Genomic DNA, 21,687 nt, shown 5'->3' on the forward strand with positions numbered 1-21,687 from the left:
ACGGTCATTGAGAACAACCATATTATTGACCCAATTCAACATTGAACCTGGTAGTGCTTTCTTCTTTTTCTGTTTGCAGGAAGCTAAATAAAGTTCTTCTGATGCCTCCAGCACTCGCAGGTCAATCTGGTACTTGAAGGCCCAGATTCCGGCCTCGTAATCCTGCATCACCCAGACATCCACAGTGGTCAAAGGAGGCGGGCTAATCCAAAAAGCAAGTGTCCCGTTCATGTCAAACAACTTCATGGTACTGTTATGAGAACCCAGCTGGGTGGGTGTCAGACTACGCATCCACCAGAATGATTCGGCTTCTGTGTCGAACATAATAATGTCTCTGCCACCGCCCGTCATGTCTTCAGCACCCTAACGAGGATTCCAGTGCAGATTATTGTGGTGGTAGACAGAAGGACACTCATAGGAGAACCTAAACAGCCCATGGAGTAACGTCTGTTCCACTGAAGGCAATGACTTTGTTGGGAGTTTGACTTTCACATGACTCGGTTCGTCGGATCCCACAGTGAGAACGTATAAACTGTAATTCATGGGTGCTGCGACCCTGAGACCCAGAGCACCCTGTATTCTCCAGTTGGATGGTGCCGGAAGAAACCGATTATGGTGTTGTACAAGCCTCGCTCGATCTTAGGCTGCGGCAGGAGAGCCTGCTTGCGGGTGGTCGGGTTGCACCATGGTTTTAAATAGCCCGCTATAGCTCCGCTATAGCACCCTATAGCATTTATAAAAGGTCCCGCGCTAACAGTCTTTTGTTCAAACACTTGAGCAAACATTTTAAATAGCTCGCTATAGCTCCGCTATAGCACGCTATAGCATTTAGAAGAGGTCCGCCGCTAAGAGGCTTAGCGCGCTATTTAAAACTTTGGGTTGCACATGTAAAACTGGGATTCCCCGGAGAAGACAACAAAGCCATCGCAGGCGCCAAGCAGGTGCATCTTGAAACGGACGCCCGGGACGAATGACCAGAGCTGTTGATTGGCGGCGCCGGCGAGCGAGGCGGCATCGCGGAAGACGATGATACCAGCAGGCCGTCCACGGTCGTCAACTATGGGGAACGACGCGGTGTTCGAGGGTGAACTCGGCGTTGAGGTTGCAGCACGCCACGACGCGCGGACGGCGCGGCAGCGGCCGATGTCTTTGGGTGGCAGCAGGATGAGGATCTGGTCGATGACGATCTCCTCGGGCAGGTCGTCGAGCACGGTCGCACCTCTCCTGTTCGTCATTGCAGGCGCTCCGTCGGTTCCCGTGATCAGCCAAAATAAAGGGAGCGGCTAGTGGTCAGGTGACTGATTTTAAAACTTGGGTCAGTCATTTTTTTTCTTTTTGCAACGCAGGCCGCGCAGCTCACGGAGCTGGACCTGCGTGCTGTGTCGTTCCTCCAACTAGGCTAGTTCATAGGTGGGGCAGGTCTTTTGCACTACATGGGCATGGTGAAAGCTCTGTACTTAATGCTCCCACACAACGACAACAATACTTATATCTTAGTGCTAATGATCAATCACGTGGTTGTACGTAATCACATTCTTAATTCTAAATTAGACAAACACAAATGTAAAGGACGAATAATATAATGCACCTATGTATAGCATAATACAACATAAAAACTTCTACTTTCTCTAGTGTTCTCATCCTCTATACTAATATAGTAACGTAAAAATTTAAAACAAAAAAAACAAAATAATAAAGTTTCCTAAGAAAAAAATTAGTGGCATTGGTATTAGCCTTTAAACAAAATGAAACTAATAAGGACAACACACAATTTAAACAGAAATTACGCTTTTCCACAATATGAAAGATAAGCATATAATGGTGGGATTCTCACAAGATGGAAGTTATCTAAAAACGAATGAATCAACGACATTGCTATTACCCTTAAAGGAGAAAGCAATAAAATAAAAAATAAAAAAGTCAAAATAAGGAAGTTTTCTAAAGAATGAATTAGTGGCATTCATATAAACCTTTAAGAAAAAGAAAATGAAAAAGATAGAAATTTTGCACACAATTTACACATAAATTGCACTTTTCTATAGTATGCAAAAACAAGCATATAATAGTGGAGTTTTCGTAAAATAAAAGTTTCCTCAGAACGAATGAATTAATGGCATTCGTATTACCATTAAAGCAGACAAAAACTGAAACACAAACTAAAACTAAATCAAAATAATGAAGTTTTCTAAGGAAGAATGAATTAGTGGCATGGTATTATACTTTAAGAAAAACAAAAAAGAAATAAATACTAAAACAAAATCAAAATAATTAGTGGCTTTTGTATTACCCTTCAAGAAGAAAGAAAATGAAATCAAACTAAAACAAAATCAAACAATGAGGTTTCCTAAGAAAGAATGAATTTGTTGCATTGGTATTACCCTTTAGTAAAAAGAAAATGGAAAAAAATATGTAAAACAAATAATGACAAATTTTGCACACAATTGACACATAAATTGCAAATTTCTATAGTATGCAAAAATAAGCATATAATAGTGGAATTTTCGCCAAAAGAAGTTTCCTAAGTACGAATGAATTAGATTAGACCGAAACTGAAACAAAAACTGAAATAAAATCAAAATAATGAAGGTTTTTAAGGAAGAATGAATTAGTGGCATGGTATTACTCTTTAAGAAATACGAAAAGAAATAAATACTAAAACAAAATCAAAATAATGAGGTTTTCTAGGAAAGAATGAATTACTGGCTTTGGTATTGCCCTTCAAGAAGAGAGAAAATGAATTCAAACTATTACAAAATCAGACGATGTGGTTTTTTAAGAATGAATGAATTGGTGGGTTAGTTTTACCCTTTAGTAAAAAGAAAACGAAAAACTATCTGAAATAAACAATGGCAAAATTTGCACACAATATACCCAAAAATTGCGCTTGTTTAAAATATGCAAGAATAAGCATGTACTGCGGAAATTTTCGCCAAAAAATCCTACACAAGAATGATCAATGGCATTGATATTACCCTTAATGAAGGAACAAAATAAAATTATGACTATTTCAAAATCAAAATAATAAACTTTTATAAGAAAAATGAAATAGTGGCATTGGTATTCCTTTTTAAGAAGAAAAATAATGAATTTAGAAAAAACTTGCACACAACTTCACACTAAAATTGCTTTTTTCTGTAGTATACCAACAACAATCATATGACAGTGTAATTTTCGCGCATATTGTATTGTATAGCATTTGAATATATATATTTAGACTCACCCAACACCCAAAAATACCTACAAAAGAAAATAATATAATCTAACTAATAAAGAATAACAAAAAACAAAAGAAGAAACACATAAAACATATTTCTTTTAAAGAAAAACAATGTGGCAAAGGGGAGGGCTGGGTGGCATACGTGGGCTTCAGCCCAGTAGGAAGTTGACTGACCCAAATATGTGGTCAGTCAAAAAACAAAATCTAAGCCAGCTCATAGTACTCAATGGCCAGAAAAATCTATAGGGAAGTGACTGAAGGCAAAAAAATCAATGGCCAGAAAAATCGACTGACCAAAAGTGTTTTTACAGGCAACTTACGTGTAGCTAATGTGTAAAATAAAAGAGCAGCAAATCAACTTTTGTCCACGATAAAGCAGAAGCGAGAGATCCGCCTATCAAAACATGTGATGTACGTCGGTTGACGGGGCAACATACGGCTCCTAGCTTTTTTTTCCCAAACATTGGCCGTACAACAGGAGGATTTTGTGAACACGCTCAGGAAGGAAAAAAAAGTTATATTATGGAGCTCCCAAACTTGAAACGCATGCTGCGATTTGATACGAGAGCTTTCAAAGTGTGCGTTGCAGTCCCAAACTTGGCACGCCAAAGACGATAAGGTTAACGGCTGCGCCTGCTGGCAGCCACATCAGATTTGTTTGTCGAGCTGGCCACACAGTTAACGGCTGTTACAATGTTGTTCATACCCCCGCGGTCTATGCCATTCACACCTTTAGTCACTCATTTGGTGTCTCTGCAGTGAATGTTGTGTTGCGTGTTCATACTGCTCTGCCACCGCTCTCGCTCTCGCCCTCTTCCTCGCACAGTAGATCCGCCGCCACGGCCGGTGCCGCCTGCGTGGCGTGACCATGCCGTTGGTGAATGACCGAGGTTCATCCTCTGATGATTCGACGAGTAGAATGGTGTTGCTTTGGCTTTTCAAAATTTGGGGATTTGCCGTTTCCCTATATTGAATCGATTTGGTTGATGTTTAGATGTTGTACACGATTTCGTACAGGGATTGAAGTGGACTAGCAATGGATGTGTCAGCTCGATGCCTCCATAAGCTCCCATGCGAAAAGAAGTTGGCTGATACCGGGAGGAAAGGTCTTAGGTGTGCAGGCCATATGAGTTCTTTTTACCAGTGTGTAATCAGGACATGTGTGTAACCTGGACATGTGTAATCAACTTGGGCGTGTGTAATCAAGACATGTGCATGCACTTGACCAATCCAATAAAATATGTGCATGTTTGTCTGTTGATGATGCTTTAAGCTTATTACCAAAATAGCTCATTACTAAATTCAAGTACTTCAGTTGACCCATGATATAAACTTTTGTTGATCAACTCCCAAGTCATGTATATATGAACGTGTGTATAAGCACCTGCGGAAGTTGCTTTTGTGCATCAGCAAACATTGAGAGAAAAAAACTTTGAAGGTACTACACGTGCATTTAGCTGATCACGAGTTGTTGTGAAGAGTTTTCGCCGAGAGAGATTCATGTACGAGAAGCTGCATGTATACAAAAACATCATGTAATTACACATAGTCAATTTTCGCTACAACTGACCCAGGAAGAAGCTTCTCTACTGATGCTAATCAACAACATAATGATCCTGTTCAAAATAATAAAATAAATAAGACAACAACTCAACCCTGGACTTTTAGTCCGAGGAAACGTGATCCTAGACTTGTACTCGGAAGCTAGAGCTGCAGATGGCGATGTCATGTGGCAACCGAGCTATCGGTGTCCTTGCTCGATGAGCACCGATGCCGCAGTGCACTGGCCTCACCTAAAAATGGAAGAAAAGGTATGTCATAATTAAGTATAGTCATAATCAAAGTGGTGTTCATCCAAGAACTCAACAACTCACCGAATGTATCCTGGGGTGGAGCTATGCTCGGCAACTCACCAAGTATATCCTGTGGTGTAGCGATACAAGCTAGGGGGGCACCGCCCCCCTATCCTAGAAAATCATCTTTTTCGACAAAGCCTAGAGAGTCATCTGGAGGGCTCAGATGGAATAAATAGTGTTTTGCCCCTCAAATCTTCAGATTTTAAAATTTGATTTCCAGTAAGTATTTCTCTAGCCCTGTAAAGCTGGATGTGAGTGGCGTTGCAAATAGGGCACAACATGTCCATGGTGAGCCACCGCTTGATGCACCGTTGATGGAAAATGTGGTTGCAATCAAGCTTTTCTGGTGCCCGTAAACGGCATGTTAGTGTACTGACGGTGAGGGGTGGGAGCGTTCCTGAAAGGTATCTGTTTCTTTCGTTTAAGGATTGGTGACTTGACACTGATTCCGTCTCTAATGTCGCATTCTTCGGTGTGGGCGATAACTGTCTCGACCAGGAGATGCTCGTGTCGAGTGATAGCAGGTGGAATTGAATCAGCTTCCTCTTCCACTGACGGATGCAATGGACAACCATCATGACTAGCGACCTCACGACAGAAATGGCCATGAAGATGAAGGGCAATGATCTCTCTAGAGTGGACCGGCCTACTAGATCTGTCGGCTGACTTGTCGATGGGCACTCTTCGGTGGAAGTTGTTGGCTCCCGTATGACTCATATTGCATACACAACTGATAGTTAAAAAGGAGCGGTGACTCCATTATATAGCAGAAAGGGAGGGCCAAAGCCGTAGTGTGATGTTGCCACTGGTCACAGGAGATGGTAGTAAGGGGTTGAGAGAACGAATGTGGTGTTGGCATTTGGGAAATGACCCGTTGGGGGAAGAGAAGATGGAAGGTGCTAAGTATTCTCTTTGATTACAAGGGTTCTCACATAATTAAGGATACACAGGGCCAATTCGCTCTTGAGGTAAACGAAGAAGATAGAGAAGCCAATCCAAAAAAATTCCCATATGTCTCATGTTGTTGTTACGAGAACAAGTTCAACTAAGGGGTATCCTTGGTAACATTGTCATAAGTAAAGTTAACAGTGGTGATGGTGCCATGTACCAGGGGTACACCGGCAGACCGAAAGTCAGCCCACCGGGCCGGAAATTGGCCCACCTAGGGCGTTGTCTACTTGGAGTACTAAAGTGACACATTGATGTTTTCTAAAAAGGTTAGTCATCTTGATGGAGCATGACCTAATCCTATGTTAGGAAGGAGTCAACATGGGTTTGGTCACATGTCTGAATCGTTTGCGACTACCTCGGTATCCTCTCCCATGATCCCTAATCAACATCTGTTCCAGTCGTCTGCGACTCCTTGGACTCACCTCAAGAGTTCCCGGTCTTTCGTTCAAAAGTGAGGGTGGAATGATTTACGTGCTCATGACGGGTCTTATATTGGGAAGGGTGCATTGAAAAATGACCCAGATTATTCATGGTGCTGGTAGGTAGGGGGGTAGGCTAGTAAAAAGTAGGTCCATGAGTCCCTGCAAACTACTTTCTATATGGTCCCCAATGGTCGCTCTGCCCTCTACTAATGCATCTTCAGCTTTCTCATGGCATATCACATTGTGTGTGTTGATGACTGACAATTCACCTTGAACTTTCCCATGGCATTTCATATTGTGTATGTTGATGGTTGGACGGCTTGTTCGTTTGTTTTCTTTGATGATGTTGCATTGAAGCAACAAGACGTTGCTTTGCTTCTATTTTTCATGTCAAGCCCATCAGAATTTATCAACACCAGTCAACTTAAAATTTTCTAATATGCGGCAGCAATGCGCCGGCCAAAACACACCTGAGTACTAGCAATACTTCATGCCCTATAATATAGGATACAGTCCGTTGGTTAATTTGTTAGTGGGATGGTTGTGTCTCGCTAGACTGGATTATCATATCGGTGGTACCGTGGTAGGGGATGCACTATCGATAACCATGCGGCAACATTGACTTTGTGAATCCCGATGCCCGTAACTCATGATTTGAATAGGTGTTGCATGAGTCCACAATCGTGTGATAGCATGCCAGAGTGTGTATGTGTGCTCAAATCTAAGTTGCACTTCATAGCTAAGAAATTGGATGTCAGTCACTTTTTCCATTTGTATATAAAAGCCTCTCTTCGTCGCCTGTCAAAAATTAAACCTTTCCAGCTGAATAAGTGCATCCCAGTAGCTCATATCTAAGACTAAACCATTAATCTAGTACTCCCTCCATCCCAAAATAAGTGTCATGGTTTTAGTTTTATTTAGTTCAAATTTGAACTAAAACCACTAGAATGAGCTACTGGTTGTGTAACGTCGGACAACACAGTCTACCGGCTAACAAACCCGGACGGTCCAGTTTAGTCGACGACAGTATGACTTCGACGCTCGTCCATTCCTTATATCCCACTGTTAAGACATTCCCCAGTTAACCTGTGGTGGTAGAGGCCACATATGAAATTATACAATCGAGGAATCGGCATGAGAGCAGCTTGCGGATGACCAGGCTGCACATGTAGAATTCAATGTATCACTCTTGCCATGTAGATTTTCAGCCTTGATTCGGGAAGAAATATTTAATATATCGACTAACACATGTATACTTGCACGTTGCCTTTGAAAAAAAATATAATGAGACAAAGATGAGGGGATAAAATAGTAATAATTGAGGCTGCCACGTTGGCGCTTTCTGGTAAATTGGACAGACAACTACCAACATAATGCATTTCAGATCATATTGGATTGGAGTACCTTTTTTTTGTTACCAAATTTAGTGTAGATGTGTATTTTCATAAATAGATGACCAATATAGGTGCATTTCGGATGTCTACATCAAGAAGCTAGCAGCTAACTAGTTATGGTGTTCTTACAGTTAATTCTTTATATGCAATTCTTAAAGCTAATCAAGTAAAATATACTTTTATGAAATGTGGTGTCCCTATGTAACTCCAATAGGTAAGGTGTGTTTGCATCGCTATCATTCCAAAATATTATTTTAACTAGAGAGAGCACAAAAGGAGCTGAATAGGGAGTGACAAATGTCTGTTACATGCAGAAAAACGAATTTTTAGGTCATCTGTTTTTGTACCGTGCGGTGGCAAAGATTGACTGGTGTACAATAAAATGTGTTTCCTAATTGAATTTAAGGCACAAACACGGCTCAGTTATTTAGATGGGTGCTAAGTTCGATGGTAGAAGTAGGAACTTTTAGCCATCAGGTCATTATGGAAAACCAGATATAGTATCCATTTTCAGGATAAATTTTTCTAGATTCCTCATTGATAACTTTCTCGGTCTGGAACTCATAAACCAAAGTACAGAAAAATGCAGCATCTACCGCCAAACAAATGTGCAGCAAGAGGTGTCTGAATTTACCACCTGATGGGAGACAGAAGCTGCTAGAATGAGTAACTTATAAGCTGTTTTTTTTTTGCTTTAGACTTTCTATTTAGCTCTATGCAAAGAGCTGTTTCCCTAGTTAGTAAGTTCAAGCTGGTCCGTAGTTTGTTTGCTAATAGTTAAGTATGGTTGAGATCAGTTTTCATGCAAATGGAATTGGAGGTTTGCACCTATTGCGCACAATTTTACTTAGTTTTGTAAGACGGATTGAAGCAATCCTATGCTCATGTGTGCAAAACAAATGAATGTCTTGAATTTTTCTTTAAATAGGCGCACCTCCTTAGTTGAATGATCACATTTGCTGTAAGGTAATTTGCTTAAATTTTGGAAGCAGAGCTGCAGTTTGAGTGGATAAAAGCAATCCAGATGGCATAATAGTATAGCCAGTGAAGTTCACTAGGTTTTCCACATGGAAAGAAAGGTGACCGTTCTTATCTTAAATCTGCCAAAGTGACTTGTAATTAAGTTATATATCTTTCAGTTTGCATACCTTATCTTAGTATTCGCTTCCACTAAGAAAACATAAAATCTGGAAACAAACAACATACAGCAGTAGTACCCACAACACATGACCAGAGCACTAAGTTTAATTCTCCAATCACAACAGCACTGAAGTGACAGTCAGGCAAAAAACTGTGCTGAGTGAAACGTCGTAATACACATAGCTATATGCACACAAAGAGCAGGTCCTGCCTGGAGGGAGATCGCACACTGAAACTCAGAGATCAAACTAACAGCCAACGAGCACATAGCCATGTCTTAACCATGCCAAAACTAAGTATATACGGGAGGTAGGGAGGAACGGTAATAAGGAGTTTTAATACCATAGATTCATACACCATAGTCCAGAACAGTATGAAAAAGTTCAAGACATAATAACAACCACCAAGTGATGACATCGCAGGTGCTACAGCATCCATCCAAAATGACATATTCTATTAGTAGTTATGACAAGTGAGAAGAGCTAAGAACAAAAGACATGCTCTAAATATCAGGGCAAAGCAAACCAGGAGCCTTGAACATTCAGATGCGCCCTGTGGAGAACGGAGCCTCCTCGTCTTAACCTTGATGCATCTCATGGGAGGGAATTGGAAGAATGCTCTCCTGGAGGCGGTAATGAGCAAGCCGCATACAATGATTCTTACCAATTTTAACCAAACCTAAGAATTTGCCATCAACGTCACAGTGCAACACATGTTTGCCATTGAACCTGACCAGTAGCTCACGCTCATTTAACACAGCCATATCATTGAACGACTGCACCATTGAATCAATTGGTGTTCTCTTTTTCTTTTTGTAAGAAGTTAAATAAAGTTGACGTGATGCCTCCACCGTTGACAGTTCGATCCGATACTTGAAAGCCCAGATTTGGGCCTCATAATCTTGCATCACCCAGACATCCATAGTGGAGAAACTAGCAGGAGTCGAGCCGGCCCAGAATGCAAGCGTCCCTTTTATATCAAACAGCATGCTATTAGGGCAATGCTGGCCAGGACTGCGCATCCACCGGAATGACTCAGCTTCTGTGTCAAACACAATAATGTCTGCACATCCTCCTGTGATGTCACTGGAACCAGAAAGCCACCAGTGCAGGCTGCCACGGTGGTGGACTGGTGGTGAAAAGCCGGATGAAAAGTGCACCTCATTCATTAACTATTTTCCACAGAAGGCGATGAGACCGTTGGAATTTTTACTATGATGCGCCTTGGCTTGTCAGATCCCACTTTGAGGACATATACGCTGGATTTAGACGAGTCATGTGACCGAGAGAACCAGAGCACCCTATATTCTCCAGTTGGATGGTGGCGGTAGAAACCAATTACGAAGTTGAATTGCCCTTGAGGCTGCGGTAGGATAACATACTTGCAGGTGACCGGGTTGCAGATGAAGAAACTGGGTTGCGTGTGATGGTAGATAATCAAGAAGCCATCGCAGGAGCCTTTGAGAGTGAAACTGAGATTGCCTTCCCGGACCAACGGCCAGAGCTCTTGACTGGAGGTGCCACCACCGATGTCACCAAAGACGACATGACTGACAGCCCGCCCATGCGCATCAACAATGGGAACCAATGGCTGTCGGCGGTGGTGTTCGAGCATGAATTTGGGGGTGGATGTGGCACTGCGCCATGACGTGTTGACAACTCGACAACAGCCGACGTCTTTGGAGGGCAATTGGATGAGTATCATGTCCATAATCTCCCCTGGCAGGTCCTCAAGCATGGTTGCGCCTTTCTTGTCTGGCATCGTCCTCCGTCGAGTCCAGTCAACTGAAAAGAGAAGCCGAGCTTTAGTGCAAGCTGAAAACCCGCCTCCACTATTAACTCCTTCGGACCAGTTCAAATTAAAAAGACAAGCAAGTACATGGCAATTTTAATTTGTAGAACATGGCAATTTTAGTTTGTAGAACATGGCAATTTTACACTGTAGTTGCCATAGTGCTTAAACTAAAGTTGCCATGTGGCAATTTTAATTTGTAGAACATGGCAATTTTAGTTTTCTGATGATGGCAATTCCAGTACTTTGACCATAAAAATATTTTTTTGTATAAACCATGACAATTTTAAGTGCATGTATCATGGCAATTTAGTTTATGGTGCATGGCAAGTCTAGTTTCTTAATTCACGTTTCATAATATGTCAAAATTTACTTTAAATGTAGAAGAAAATAGCTTAAACATATCATGGCAACTTTAGTGTAAACATCATGGCAGTTCATGTGCAATAGACATGGCAACTTTTAACCCGAAAAAAAATCGTCAAAATATATTGACATGGGATCTAGTTTCGAAGATCACGTCACGTGGGATTTAATGGTGAAAACAGATCTTCAATCGGATTTTTCATTTAAGAGATAAAATATTTTAAAAACTGAAAATCCAAAAAGATTCCCACATGCATGCATGTGGTGATGTGGCGCAGTCTGTATGTTATAGTGCATGTGGGCGGGTTTGGCTTCCACCACACGTGTGGACGTTAGCGTTGTCCTAATTTTTTGGGCGTATAAAATCAGCCTTTTTCCTCTCCAGCAACCAACTTGAAACACCCCTCTCTCTCCCATTCCGAGCATGTCGTCTCCCCCACCCATATATAATTTTCTCAGACTTCAATCACCTTCCCCAAGTGCGGCCTCCTCGAAGGTAAGAGGAATAGTGATGGAGTTCCGAGGCCGAACAAAGCCGGCGATGACACGGCTTGGAGGCAAGTCCATGTCCTGCCAAGTGCAAGAGGGGAGGAGGCTTTTCGCTCACCCCCAGTTGATTAGACGAAGCACGAGCTCGAGACGGGGAATGCGGGGCGAGCGGTACCAAGGCGGGTAGTTTTCAATGAGGTTTGGATGAACTCATCGGAAGCGAGCAAGGGTGGTTTGTGTTGTAGCAAATCGTCGACACATTTAAATTTGGGGGGCGGGGGGAATAAAAGTCCATGCAGATTGAAGGTAAAAAGACGAAGTGTCAGCCCTTTAATTTCAATCCAATGGTTGCGATAGAAGTGGGGACACCAACTAACACCTAATTTTATTCTAGACGATTGATGCACAGTTGCTCCTTATTAACGGGGCCTCGCCGCCCTATCTTGCCCAACCATGGTGTCGCTAGTCATGGGGGCATCTCTTGACCATCGCTGACACCGCGCACAATCTTTTACTTATGCTTGAACGCAAACGGGGAATTGGATGATTTGCCCTAGGGTTGTTTCAATGACAGTAGCCCCCGGCCTTACCTTGTAGCCTCTCGGGGGGGGGGGGGGGGGGGGGGGTTGTTATCAAATGGAGAAGTAAAGTGGGGCAAAAGATCCAATTTCTCGAACGCAAACTACCCGTAACCCAGCAATGTGCCCAAGACTATAACCTTCCAACCTTGTCTTCACCAGTAGTGGGTTCTGTGTTGTCAATATACATGTCCCCGTCTCTATATTAATGGCACGCGAATCATAGAGAATGACACGATACAAAAAATATGAATAGAAGTATACGATTTATTTTCCTTTTCAGCCGAGAGAATCTTTAAAGCATCTTTGTGTATATGTATATGTATGTGCATTTCATACGACGTTTAGGCCCCCACGTCGCCTACCGTCTCGGGCAACTCGGGCAGAACCCAGCCCTATCCGCCAGGCCGCACATCCCCCCATCACCCTAGCCACCGTTGGAGGAGGTCACCAGGCTAAGCTCGGGCGGCGGACGACGATGGCGGTACATCTCCTCCCTTTCGTTGCGTAGGGGTGGTGCGGAGCATCCCGGCCATTGGGTGCCCCCCGCCCCCCCCCCCCCCCCCCCGGATCTGGGCCTCCATTGCACGGCGGTTCGCTCCCGGCGGCACCGGTGTGGTGGTGTTCGGTGGCGGTAGGAGGGCCGTGGTAGGCATGTTCTGTTGCACAGGGTGGATGCGTACAAGTTGGTCCACGTCTAGATCGGCTGGATTTGTCTTTGGTGGCCCGCTTGTGGTGTGGGGCGAGGTGCTGGTGTCCATGAAGACGCGGGAAACTCTGGGGGAAACCTAGATCTCTTTAGTATCGAGCGATGACGGTGCTTTTGTGTCGTATTCCCTCTTGAGGGCGCGCGTCGTTTGTGGAGTTACCTCCAGCCGAAGGGACCAACAGTGATGTCATACATCTTTATGGTGAGCCTCCGCGCGGACCCAGTCAACGGCAAGATCGGGGTCACACAACTGGCAGTAAAAATCGTGTCGACTACGGTCGTGGCAGATGATGGCGGCGTCTCCGACGTTGGTTACTTGTCGAGGCATCGTAGTTGCAGGTTGCGTCACCATGCTCGGGTTGTCCCGGGGGAAACCCAAGATCTGTGTCTCTTGGATCAGACGATGACGACACCTTTGGTGTCATTCTCCCTCCTGGGGGCATCATTTTGGGGCAAGTGCTAGCTAGAGGGGGCAAGAGATGAAGTGGTTTTGCATCTTCAGCTTCGAGGCAACGGGTCTCGATGGTGTGGTGCAGCAGGGGTCTCGGTGTTGGACGCATTTGATGGGCGTGCGCAGGAGGATGGCGTTGTCTGGTTGGGGGAGTCAACGACACAAGGTCCTAGCAAGGTCAATGCATTGATCACTCTTTGAAATTGCACGACAGAAGATGGCAGATTCTAAAGTGCACGCATGCAGTGCGTGCTGAGTTTCCGCTACACCGGTTGGTGCTCCCTGCTCGCAAGCGGGTGGCTTGGTCAAGCCAGCGGATTACATGGTGTGTGCTAGGTCTATGTCAGTGCACATCATTAACTTTGTAGATTTTTTTTGTGAGAAACCATCAACTTTCTAGGTATGGCGGCTGTGTTTGCGAAAGGCTTTGTTGAGTAATATAACAAAGATGGTTGTGTGCATCCTTCGATGCAGGCAGGGGTTTATCCTCCTTTTTGAGAAAATGTATATGTATATCACATGAAATTCATCATAGAGGCCAAGCTGAAAAACTCAAGCAGCCGACAAATCTTGTGCTGATCTTAGAGGCAATCATTGAGCCTAACAGCTTCTAAGCATTTCGTGAATGCATTTGCTAAAGGCATTTTATTTGTGAAGCTTTCCATTAATTTTCAATTGCAGACCCCATAAACTTTGGGCTCATCGATTCGAAAAAAGCATTCAACATTTACACCTACGTACACACCTTAATGCTCGCACAAATAAGATAACTTATATTCTGCAAGAAAAAAAAATGAAAACAAGAGGCTAAAAGAGCAAGCAATGAATGCTGCATTTCAGATCATATTCTGCCACTTTACCAAGTTTAGTGCTTGTGGGCATTTTCAGAAACGGAAGACCAAAATAGACCACGATTGTGTTTTATTCTTCATTGGCATCGGCATGCTAGAGATTTGCCCCTCGTTGCCTTATAATTGATCGACGAATCACTTGAATCAAAACTGCACGATGTGGTGATCCGTATGATACTGTGAGTGGTAAGGTTAACAGCTTGTTACTGGAAACGAGAAGAAAAAATATATCTATTTGCGAATTAGCAGTGCTAGATGTTTAGCCCGACATGCGTGGAGAAAACTGCATGTGCCATAGCTGGAAATGTCTTGGCCTGTTGAGGCCGACGGGTTCTTGTTAATATAGTGGAGCGCACCTCCCACATAGCGCATACAATGCGGTTTAGATTACACACGAGAGAGGGAGATATTCAAGGATAAGATAGAACTTGGAGAGAAAGAAATAACCTATCTCTATCTACCCTAACTATCTCCAGGTGCGGTGCATCATAACACATTTAACACACTCCCTTAATCACAACTTCATTAAATTGACATTATGCTTGAAGACTTCAAAACTCCGTGTGGGCAAAGGCTTTGTGAATCCATCTGCAATCTGATCCTTTGAATGCACAAACTAAATGTCAAGTTGCCTTTGAGCAACTCTCTCTCTGACAAAATGAAAGTCTATCTCTATATGCTTTGTCCTAGCATGGAATACAGGATTAGCAGAAAGCTAAGTAGCACCAAGGTTGTCACACCACAAGCACGGAGCTTGTTTGCTCTTCACACCAAGCTCTTTCAACATAGACTGAACCCATATGATTTCAGCTGTAGCATTTGCCAATGCTTTGTACTCTGCCTCAGTGCTTGACCTGGATACGGTAGCCTGTTTGCGTGCACACCATGATATTAAGTTAGGTCAAAAAAATACTGCAAAGCCAACTGTTGAGTGCCTGTCATCCAGGCAGCCTGCCCAATCGGAGTCAGAAAAGGCACTGACAAGAGTAGAGGATGACTTGCTGAAATTAAGACCTATACTAAGAGTATGTTTAACATATCTGACTATGCGCTTGGCAGCTGTCAAGTGAACATTGGTAGGTGCATGCAAAAACTGGCAGACTTTGTTAATAGCAAAGGAAAGATCAGGCCTGGTAAGAGTTAGATACAGAAGAGCTCCTACTAGACTTCTATATTTTGTGCTATTTCCTGACTCAAGGGTTTACCTTCTGCAAGAGAAAATTTTTCTGAGCTGGATAATGGAGTGAGTGAGGGTTTACAACCTTGCAGTCCTGCCTTTTTAACCAGATCAGCTGCATACTTTGCTTGAGAGAGGTGAAGTCCATCCTGATGATTCTTTACCTCAATCCCAAGGAAATAGTGCAAGTCTCCAAGATCCTTTAATGCAAAATCTGCACTCAAGTCTTTTAAGAGTCCTCTGATTGCCTCATCAGATGAGCTAGTCACAATGATATCATCAACATAGATGAGAACAACTATGCATGTATTGGATCTGTTATAAATAAATAATGATGTGTCTGACTTAGAAGGAACAAATCTAAGTGTTTGCATCTTGTGACAGAGACGAGAGTACCACGCCCTTGGAAGGATACACTGTATTATCGTTTTCATGTGAATGAAATTGGAGGCATGCACTTAAATTAAAAAAGAAAGAAGCTACGACCTTGTCACCTTGTTTTTCAAAGTTTGAGTTAAATAAACTCAGCCGTCATATAAACAGTATTGCTCACAGTCTATCTATATATCTATCTATAAATCTATATCTATCCATACCTATCTATCTATAACTCTACTAATTGAAGTCTTCCTAGAAATTGCCACGTGAATTAGTAATTAGGAGCAGTTCATCTCGTGGGACTGAGTTATTACAGTAGAGATTAACCCAGATGACTCCTTTCACCCTAATTTACCCCTATATTTCAGAATGCTATCAAATTACCAATATGTCCTGACCTCTCTTCTTTCTCTCTTCATGTCACGTGGATGTCGTCCTTGTTGGGGATCGTAGCAGAATTTTAAAAAAATTCTACGCATCACCAAGATCCATCTATGGAGTATACAAGCAACAAGGGAAAAGGAGTGCATCTACATACCCTTGTAGATCGCGAGCGGAAGCGTTCAAGTGAACGAGGTTGATGGAGTCGTACTCGCCGTGATCCAAATCACCGATGATCGAGTGCCGAACGAACGGCACCTCCACGTTCAACACACGTACGAAGCAGCGACGTCTCCTCCTTCTTGATCCAGCAAGGGGGAAGGAGAGGTTGATGGAGATCCAGCAGCACGACGGCGTGGTGGTGGAAGTAGCGGGTATCTCGGCAGGGCTTCGCCAAGCTTCTGCGAGAGGGAGAGGTGTTGCAGGGGGAGAGGGAGGCGCCAGGGGCTGTAGTACTGCTGCCCTCCCTTCCCCCCACTATATATAGGCCCCAGGGAGGGGGGGGGCGCCGGCCCTAGATCCCATCTACAAGGGGGGGCGGCGGCCAGGGGGGAAACTTGCCCCCCAAGGCAAGTGGGGCGCCCCCCACCCCTAGGGTTTCCAACCCTAGGAGCAGGGGGAGGCCCATGGGTGGGCGCCCCAGCCCACTAAGGGCTGGTTCCCCTCCCACTTCAGCCCATGGGGCCCTCCAGGACAGGTGGCCCCACCCGGTGGACCCCTGGGACCCTTCCGGTGGTCCCGGTACAATACCGATAACCCCCAAAACTTTCCCGGTGGCCGAAACTTGACTTCCTATATATAATTCTTCACCTCCGGACCATTCCGGAACTCCTCGTGACGTCCGGGATCTCATTCGGGACTCCGAACAACTTTCGGGTTTCCGCATACTAATATCTCTACAACCCTAGCGTCACCGAACCTTAAGTGTGTAGACCCTACGGGTTCGGGAGACATGCAGACATGACCGAGACGCCTCTCCGGTCAATAACCAACAGCGGGATCTGGATACCCATGTTGGCTCCCACATGTTCCACGATGATCTCATCGGATGAACAACGATGTCGAGGATTCAATAAATCCCGTATACAATTCCCTTTGTCAATCGGTACGTTACTTGCCCGAGATTCGATCGTCGGTATCCCAATACCTTGTTCAATCTCGTTACCAGCAAGTCACTTTACTCGTACCGTAATGCATGATCCCGTGGCTAAATCCTTAGTCACATTGAGCTCATTATGATGATGCATTACCGAGTGGGCCCAGAGATACCTCTCCGTCATACGGAGTGACAAATCCCAGTCTTGATCCGTGCCAACCCAACAGACACTTTTGGAGATACCCGTAGTGCACCTTTATAGTCACCCAGTTACGTTGTGAAGTTTGGTACATCCAAAGCACTCCTACGGTATCCGGGAGTTGCACGATCTCATGGTCTAAGGAAATGATACTTGACATTGGAAAAGCTCTAGCAAACGAACTACACGATCTTTTGTGCTATGCTTAGGATTGGGTCTTGTCCATCACATCATTCTCCTAATGATGTGACCCCGTTATCAATGACATCCAATGTCCATAGTCAGGAAACCATGACTATCTGTTGATCAACGAGCTAGTCAACTAGAGGCTTACTAGGGACACGTTGTGGTCTATGTATTCACGCATGTATTACGATTTCCGGATAACACAATTATAGCATGAACAATAGACAATTATCATGAACAAAGAAATATAATAATAACCATTTATTATTGCCTCTAGGGCACATTTCCAACAGTCCTCTCAATTTCTATCAAATTTTCTCTAGGCTTATGTTGCTGTCTTCATGGGAATCCCAACCTCCTCTTCCTGTTTTATCTCCCACGATGTAGCAGGATTGTTGGGTTAGCGATAATGACATCATATTCACGTGTGTTGAGCGGCAAAGATCTAGTGGACCTTTGATTAGGGAAGCTGCACGTGCATGTTCAGGTCAATTAGACCTTCGATTAGAGAAGCTGCACGTGCATATTCAGGTCAACACACTGAGAGGATGCCAACTCGTGGATGCACTCCTTCATCCTTTCGGGGGCCAACTGGTAATTGTAATTGCCGATTCGCTAGCGCGCCGCTCCGCCACATTGCATTGTCTTGCACCAACATACACCGCTCTGTACTTGTAGGGGTGTATGGCTTTGTTATGATATATAAGAGCACTCACCCTGGTCTAGTCTCGCCACCTTGAAAACAAAACCTAACATTACAATACCGTCTCCTCGGGCAGCCGCTCCACATCATCACTGCCTCATCTCTTCAACAACTACCGCAAGAACCATGTATAGAACCGCACCATCAGGAAGGCAACTAAGCTTTGGGAAATTCTTGGTTTCTTTAAAAGTATCTGGTCTGGAGTTGCTTTGCTAATAATTAAGTAGGATACATTGTAGTATTGTTTTCATGTGAATGGAAATTGGGAGGCATGCACCAAATTAAAAAAGAAAGAAGTTGCGACCTTGTTGTCTTAACTTTCAAAATTGAGGTAAATAAATTCAGTGGTCACATAAACTGTCTTGATCGCAATATTAACCAGTTTTGCAAGACAGGTTGAAGTAATCCTATGTGCAGCTCGGGAGGGTTTTACATGGCGGAAGGGATGTCCTGCAAGATGCATCTGGCAGATCAAAAACTACTTGTATCCTTGTTCGAGCAGGAAGATAAAGCGTGACGGTAGCGGGGGCGTACCAACTAGCTTAGGCACAATGACTGAAATACAAGTTTTTCTAGCATCATGCATGCGAGCGACAGAGAAGGAACACCATCTTAGCTTTTAGGATGCAAATGGGAATGTTGTTGAACCTATGATGAATTGCCAAACATGATTTTGAATTTTAACAAATTGTGTACTTCCAAATTAAATGAACCTAATAATGATGTGCTAGACAAAGTACATGTCAGTGTAACTATGGGTATGAAGGAAATACTCTTAGCGCCATATACAGTTGAAGAAGTAAAAAAAACACTTGGTTTAGCATCAGAGCCATGAAACTGTCAGGATCCGATGGGTTGCACAAAATATTTTATAAAAGAATCTCTTCAATGTTTGGAAACATAATTATCAATGAAGATTTCTTAGCTTTGAACAGAATGATACCATAATTTTTATGATTCCAAAGGATGAAAATATACGTAATGTACAGAGTACTGCCCAATTTGTCTCTGTAACGTAATCTATATAGTTATAAACTAACATTGGGCAAACAGACTCAAAACTATTTTGTGAGAGATCATTGTAGAATGCCAAAGTGCTTTTTTCCTGTGGCAAATTATAGGAGATGATATTCCTGTTGCTTATGATTCCTTGGACTGAATAAAGAAGAAGAATGGCAAGAAGGGTTGATGTCGGGTAAAATTTGATATGCACAACACATATGATAGAGCTGAGTTGTGCTTTTATGACCAATGATGAAGATAATAGGCTTTGATGATGGATGAATTAATATGATAATTGGATGTGTCTCGTCGCTAAGCTATTTGGTTCATTTTAATTCCATTGAAATTGAACGTTTTTTTGCCAACTACGGATTGCAGTGGGGGTGGGGGTGGGGGTCTCAACCCTACCTCTTTCTCATTTGCACAGAAGAACTTTCCAGCCTATTATCACATGGGGAAGCGGAGGGTTCCTTGCATAGCCATGAAAGCATATCGCGATGTCCCGTAGAACTCACAAACGCTCTTCGATGACTACTCATTATTTCTTATGAATGCTCACACGGAAAATGCAGCTAGCTTTAAAGGGGCGTTGGACCGCTATTCTAAGTCTTATGATAGCTTATTAGTGTGGAAAAATCACAGTGTTTGCAACCCTAAAAAAGTGTTGGAAAGAAGGAAGAAGTCTGCACTATTTTGGAGAATATGACCGAAGAAATTTTAGATAAATATTTGGGACTTCCCACGATGGTGGGGGACATAGGGAAGTGACTGTTTTATTCATCAAGTAAAGACAGTGTTGAGAATTAGTGGATGGAAGGGAAAAAATAATATCGATGGTAGGTAAAGAAGTGCAAATGAAATATGTAGATGTCTTTATTCAACCTTCCGAAGAAATTTTGTAAAGGAATCATGAGAGTCAGTTTTGAGTGAACATAATGTAAATTAATGCTCAAGAGAAATGCATTTATTTTTGCATGGTCTCATCTGATATAAGTAGCAAAATAATTTTATTTTGCAATGTCCAATAATGTGTACTAATGGGCTTATTTCTTTATGTAGATTGATTCTTAAGTTTAAAACTAGTTCATCAGTGGAAAGTAATGATGTAAAGACACAAAAAAAGCCATTGTGGACTCTTTCATCAATGTCACAGCGCAATGCATGTCTCTCATTAAAATCCACCAGCAGCTCACGGTCATTGAGAACAACCATATTATTGACCCAATTCAACATTGAACCTGGTAGTGCTTTCTTCTTTTTCTGTTTGCAGGAAGCTAAATAAAGTTCTTCTGATGCCTCCAGCACTCGCAAGTCAATCTGGTACTTGAAGGCCCAGATTCCGGCCTCGTAATCCTGCATCACCCAGACATCCACAGTGGTCAAAGGAGGCGGGCTAATCCCAAAAGCAAGTGTCCCGTTCATGTCAAACAACTTCATGGTACTGTTATGAGAACCCAGCTGGGTGGGTGTCAGACTACGCATCCACCAGAATGATTCGGCTTCTGTGTCGAACATAATAATGTCTCTGCCACCGCCCGTCATGTCTTCGGCACCGTAACGAGGATTCCAGTGCAGATTATTGTGGTGGTAGACAGAAGGACACTCATAGGAGAACCTAAACAGCTCATGGAGTAACGTCTGTTCCACTGAAGGCAATGACTTTGTTGGGAGTTTGACTTTCACATGACTCGGTTCGTCGGATCCCACAGTGAGAACATATAAACTGTAATTCATGGGTGCTGCGACCCTGAGACCGAGAGCACCCTGTATTCTCCAGTTGGATGGTGCCGGAAGAAACCGATTATGGTGTTGTACAAGCCTCGCTCGATCTTAGGCTGCGGCAGGAGAGCCTGCTTGCGGGTGGTCGGGTTGCACATGTAAAACTGGGATTCCCCGGAGAAGACAACAAAGCCATCGCAGGCGCCAAGCAGGTGCATCTAGAAACGGATGCCCGGGACGAATGACCAGTTGATTGGCGGCGCCGGCGAGCGAGGCGGCATCGCGGAAGACGATGATACCAGCAGGCCGTCCACGGTCGTCAACTATGGGGAACGACGGTTGGCGGCGGCGGTGTTCGAGGGTGAACTCGGCGTTGAGGTTGCAGCACGCCACGACGCGCGGACGGCGCGGCAGCGGCCGATGTCTTTGGGTGGCAGCAGGATGAGGATCTGGTCGATGACGATCTCCTCGGGCAGGTCGTCGAGCACGGTCGCACCTCTCCTGTTCGTCATTGCAGGCGCTCCGTCGGTTCCCGTGATCAGCTAAAATAAAGGGAGCGGCTAGTGGTCAGGTGACTGATTTTAAAACTTGGGTCAGTCATTTTTCTTTTTCTTTTTGCAACGCAGGCCGC

The 21,687-nt window shown here is 43.7% G+C and overlaps 1 protein-coding gene across 1 annotated transcript; it reads right to left on the reverse strand.

The window, feature by feature from the left end:
* Positions 1-9,354: 9,354 nt before the first annotated feature.
* On the reverse strand, positions 9,355-10,898 carry LOC109767346 (putative F-box protein At1g76830). Its single transcript, XM_073503108.1, has 2 exons — positions 10,178-10,898; positions 9,355-10,139 (listed from the first exon to the last, which is right to left on the reverse strand). Exons 1-2 carry the CDS (start codon positions 10,739-10,741, stop codon positions 9,558-9,560), a joined length of 1,146 nt encoding a protein of 381 aa, XP_073359209.1. The 5' UTR covers positions 10,742-10,898; the 3' UTR covers positions 9,355-9,557.
* Between the last annotated feature and the right edge of the window lie 10,789 nt (positions 10,899-21,687).

Source organism: Aegilops tauschii, chromosome 7 (assembly GCF_002575655.3).
Source record: "Aegilops tauschii subsp. strangulata cultivar AL8/78 chromosome 7, Aet v6.0, whole genome shotgun sequence".
Taxonomy (NCBI): Eukaryota; Viridiplantae; Streptophyta; class Magnoliopsida; order Poales; family Poaceae; genus Aegilops; species Aegilops tauschii.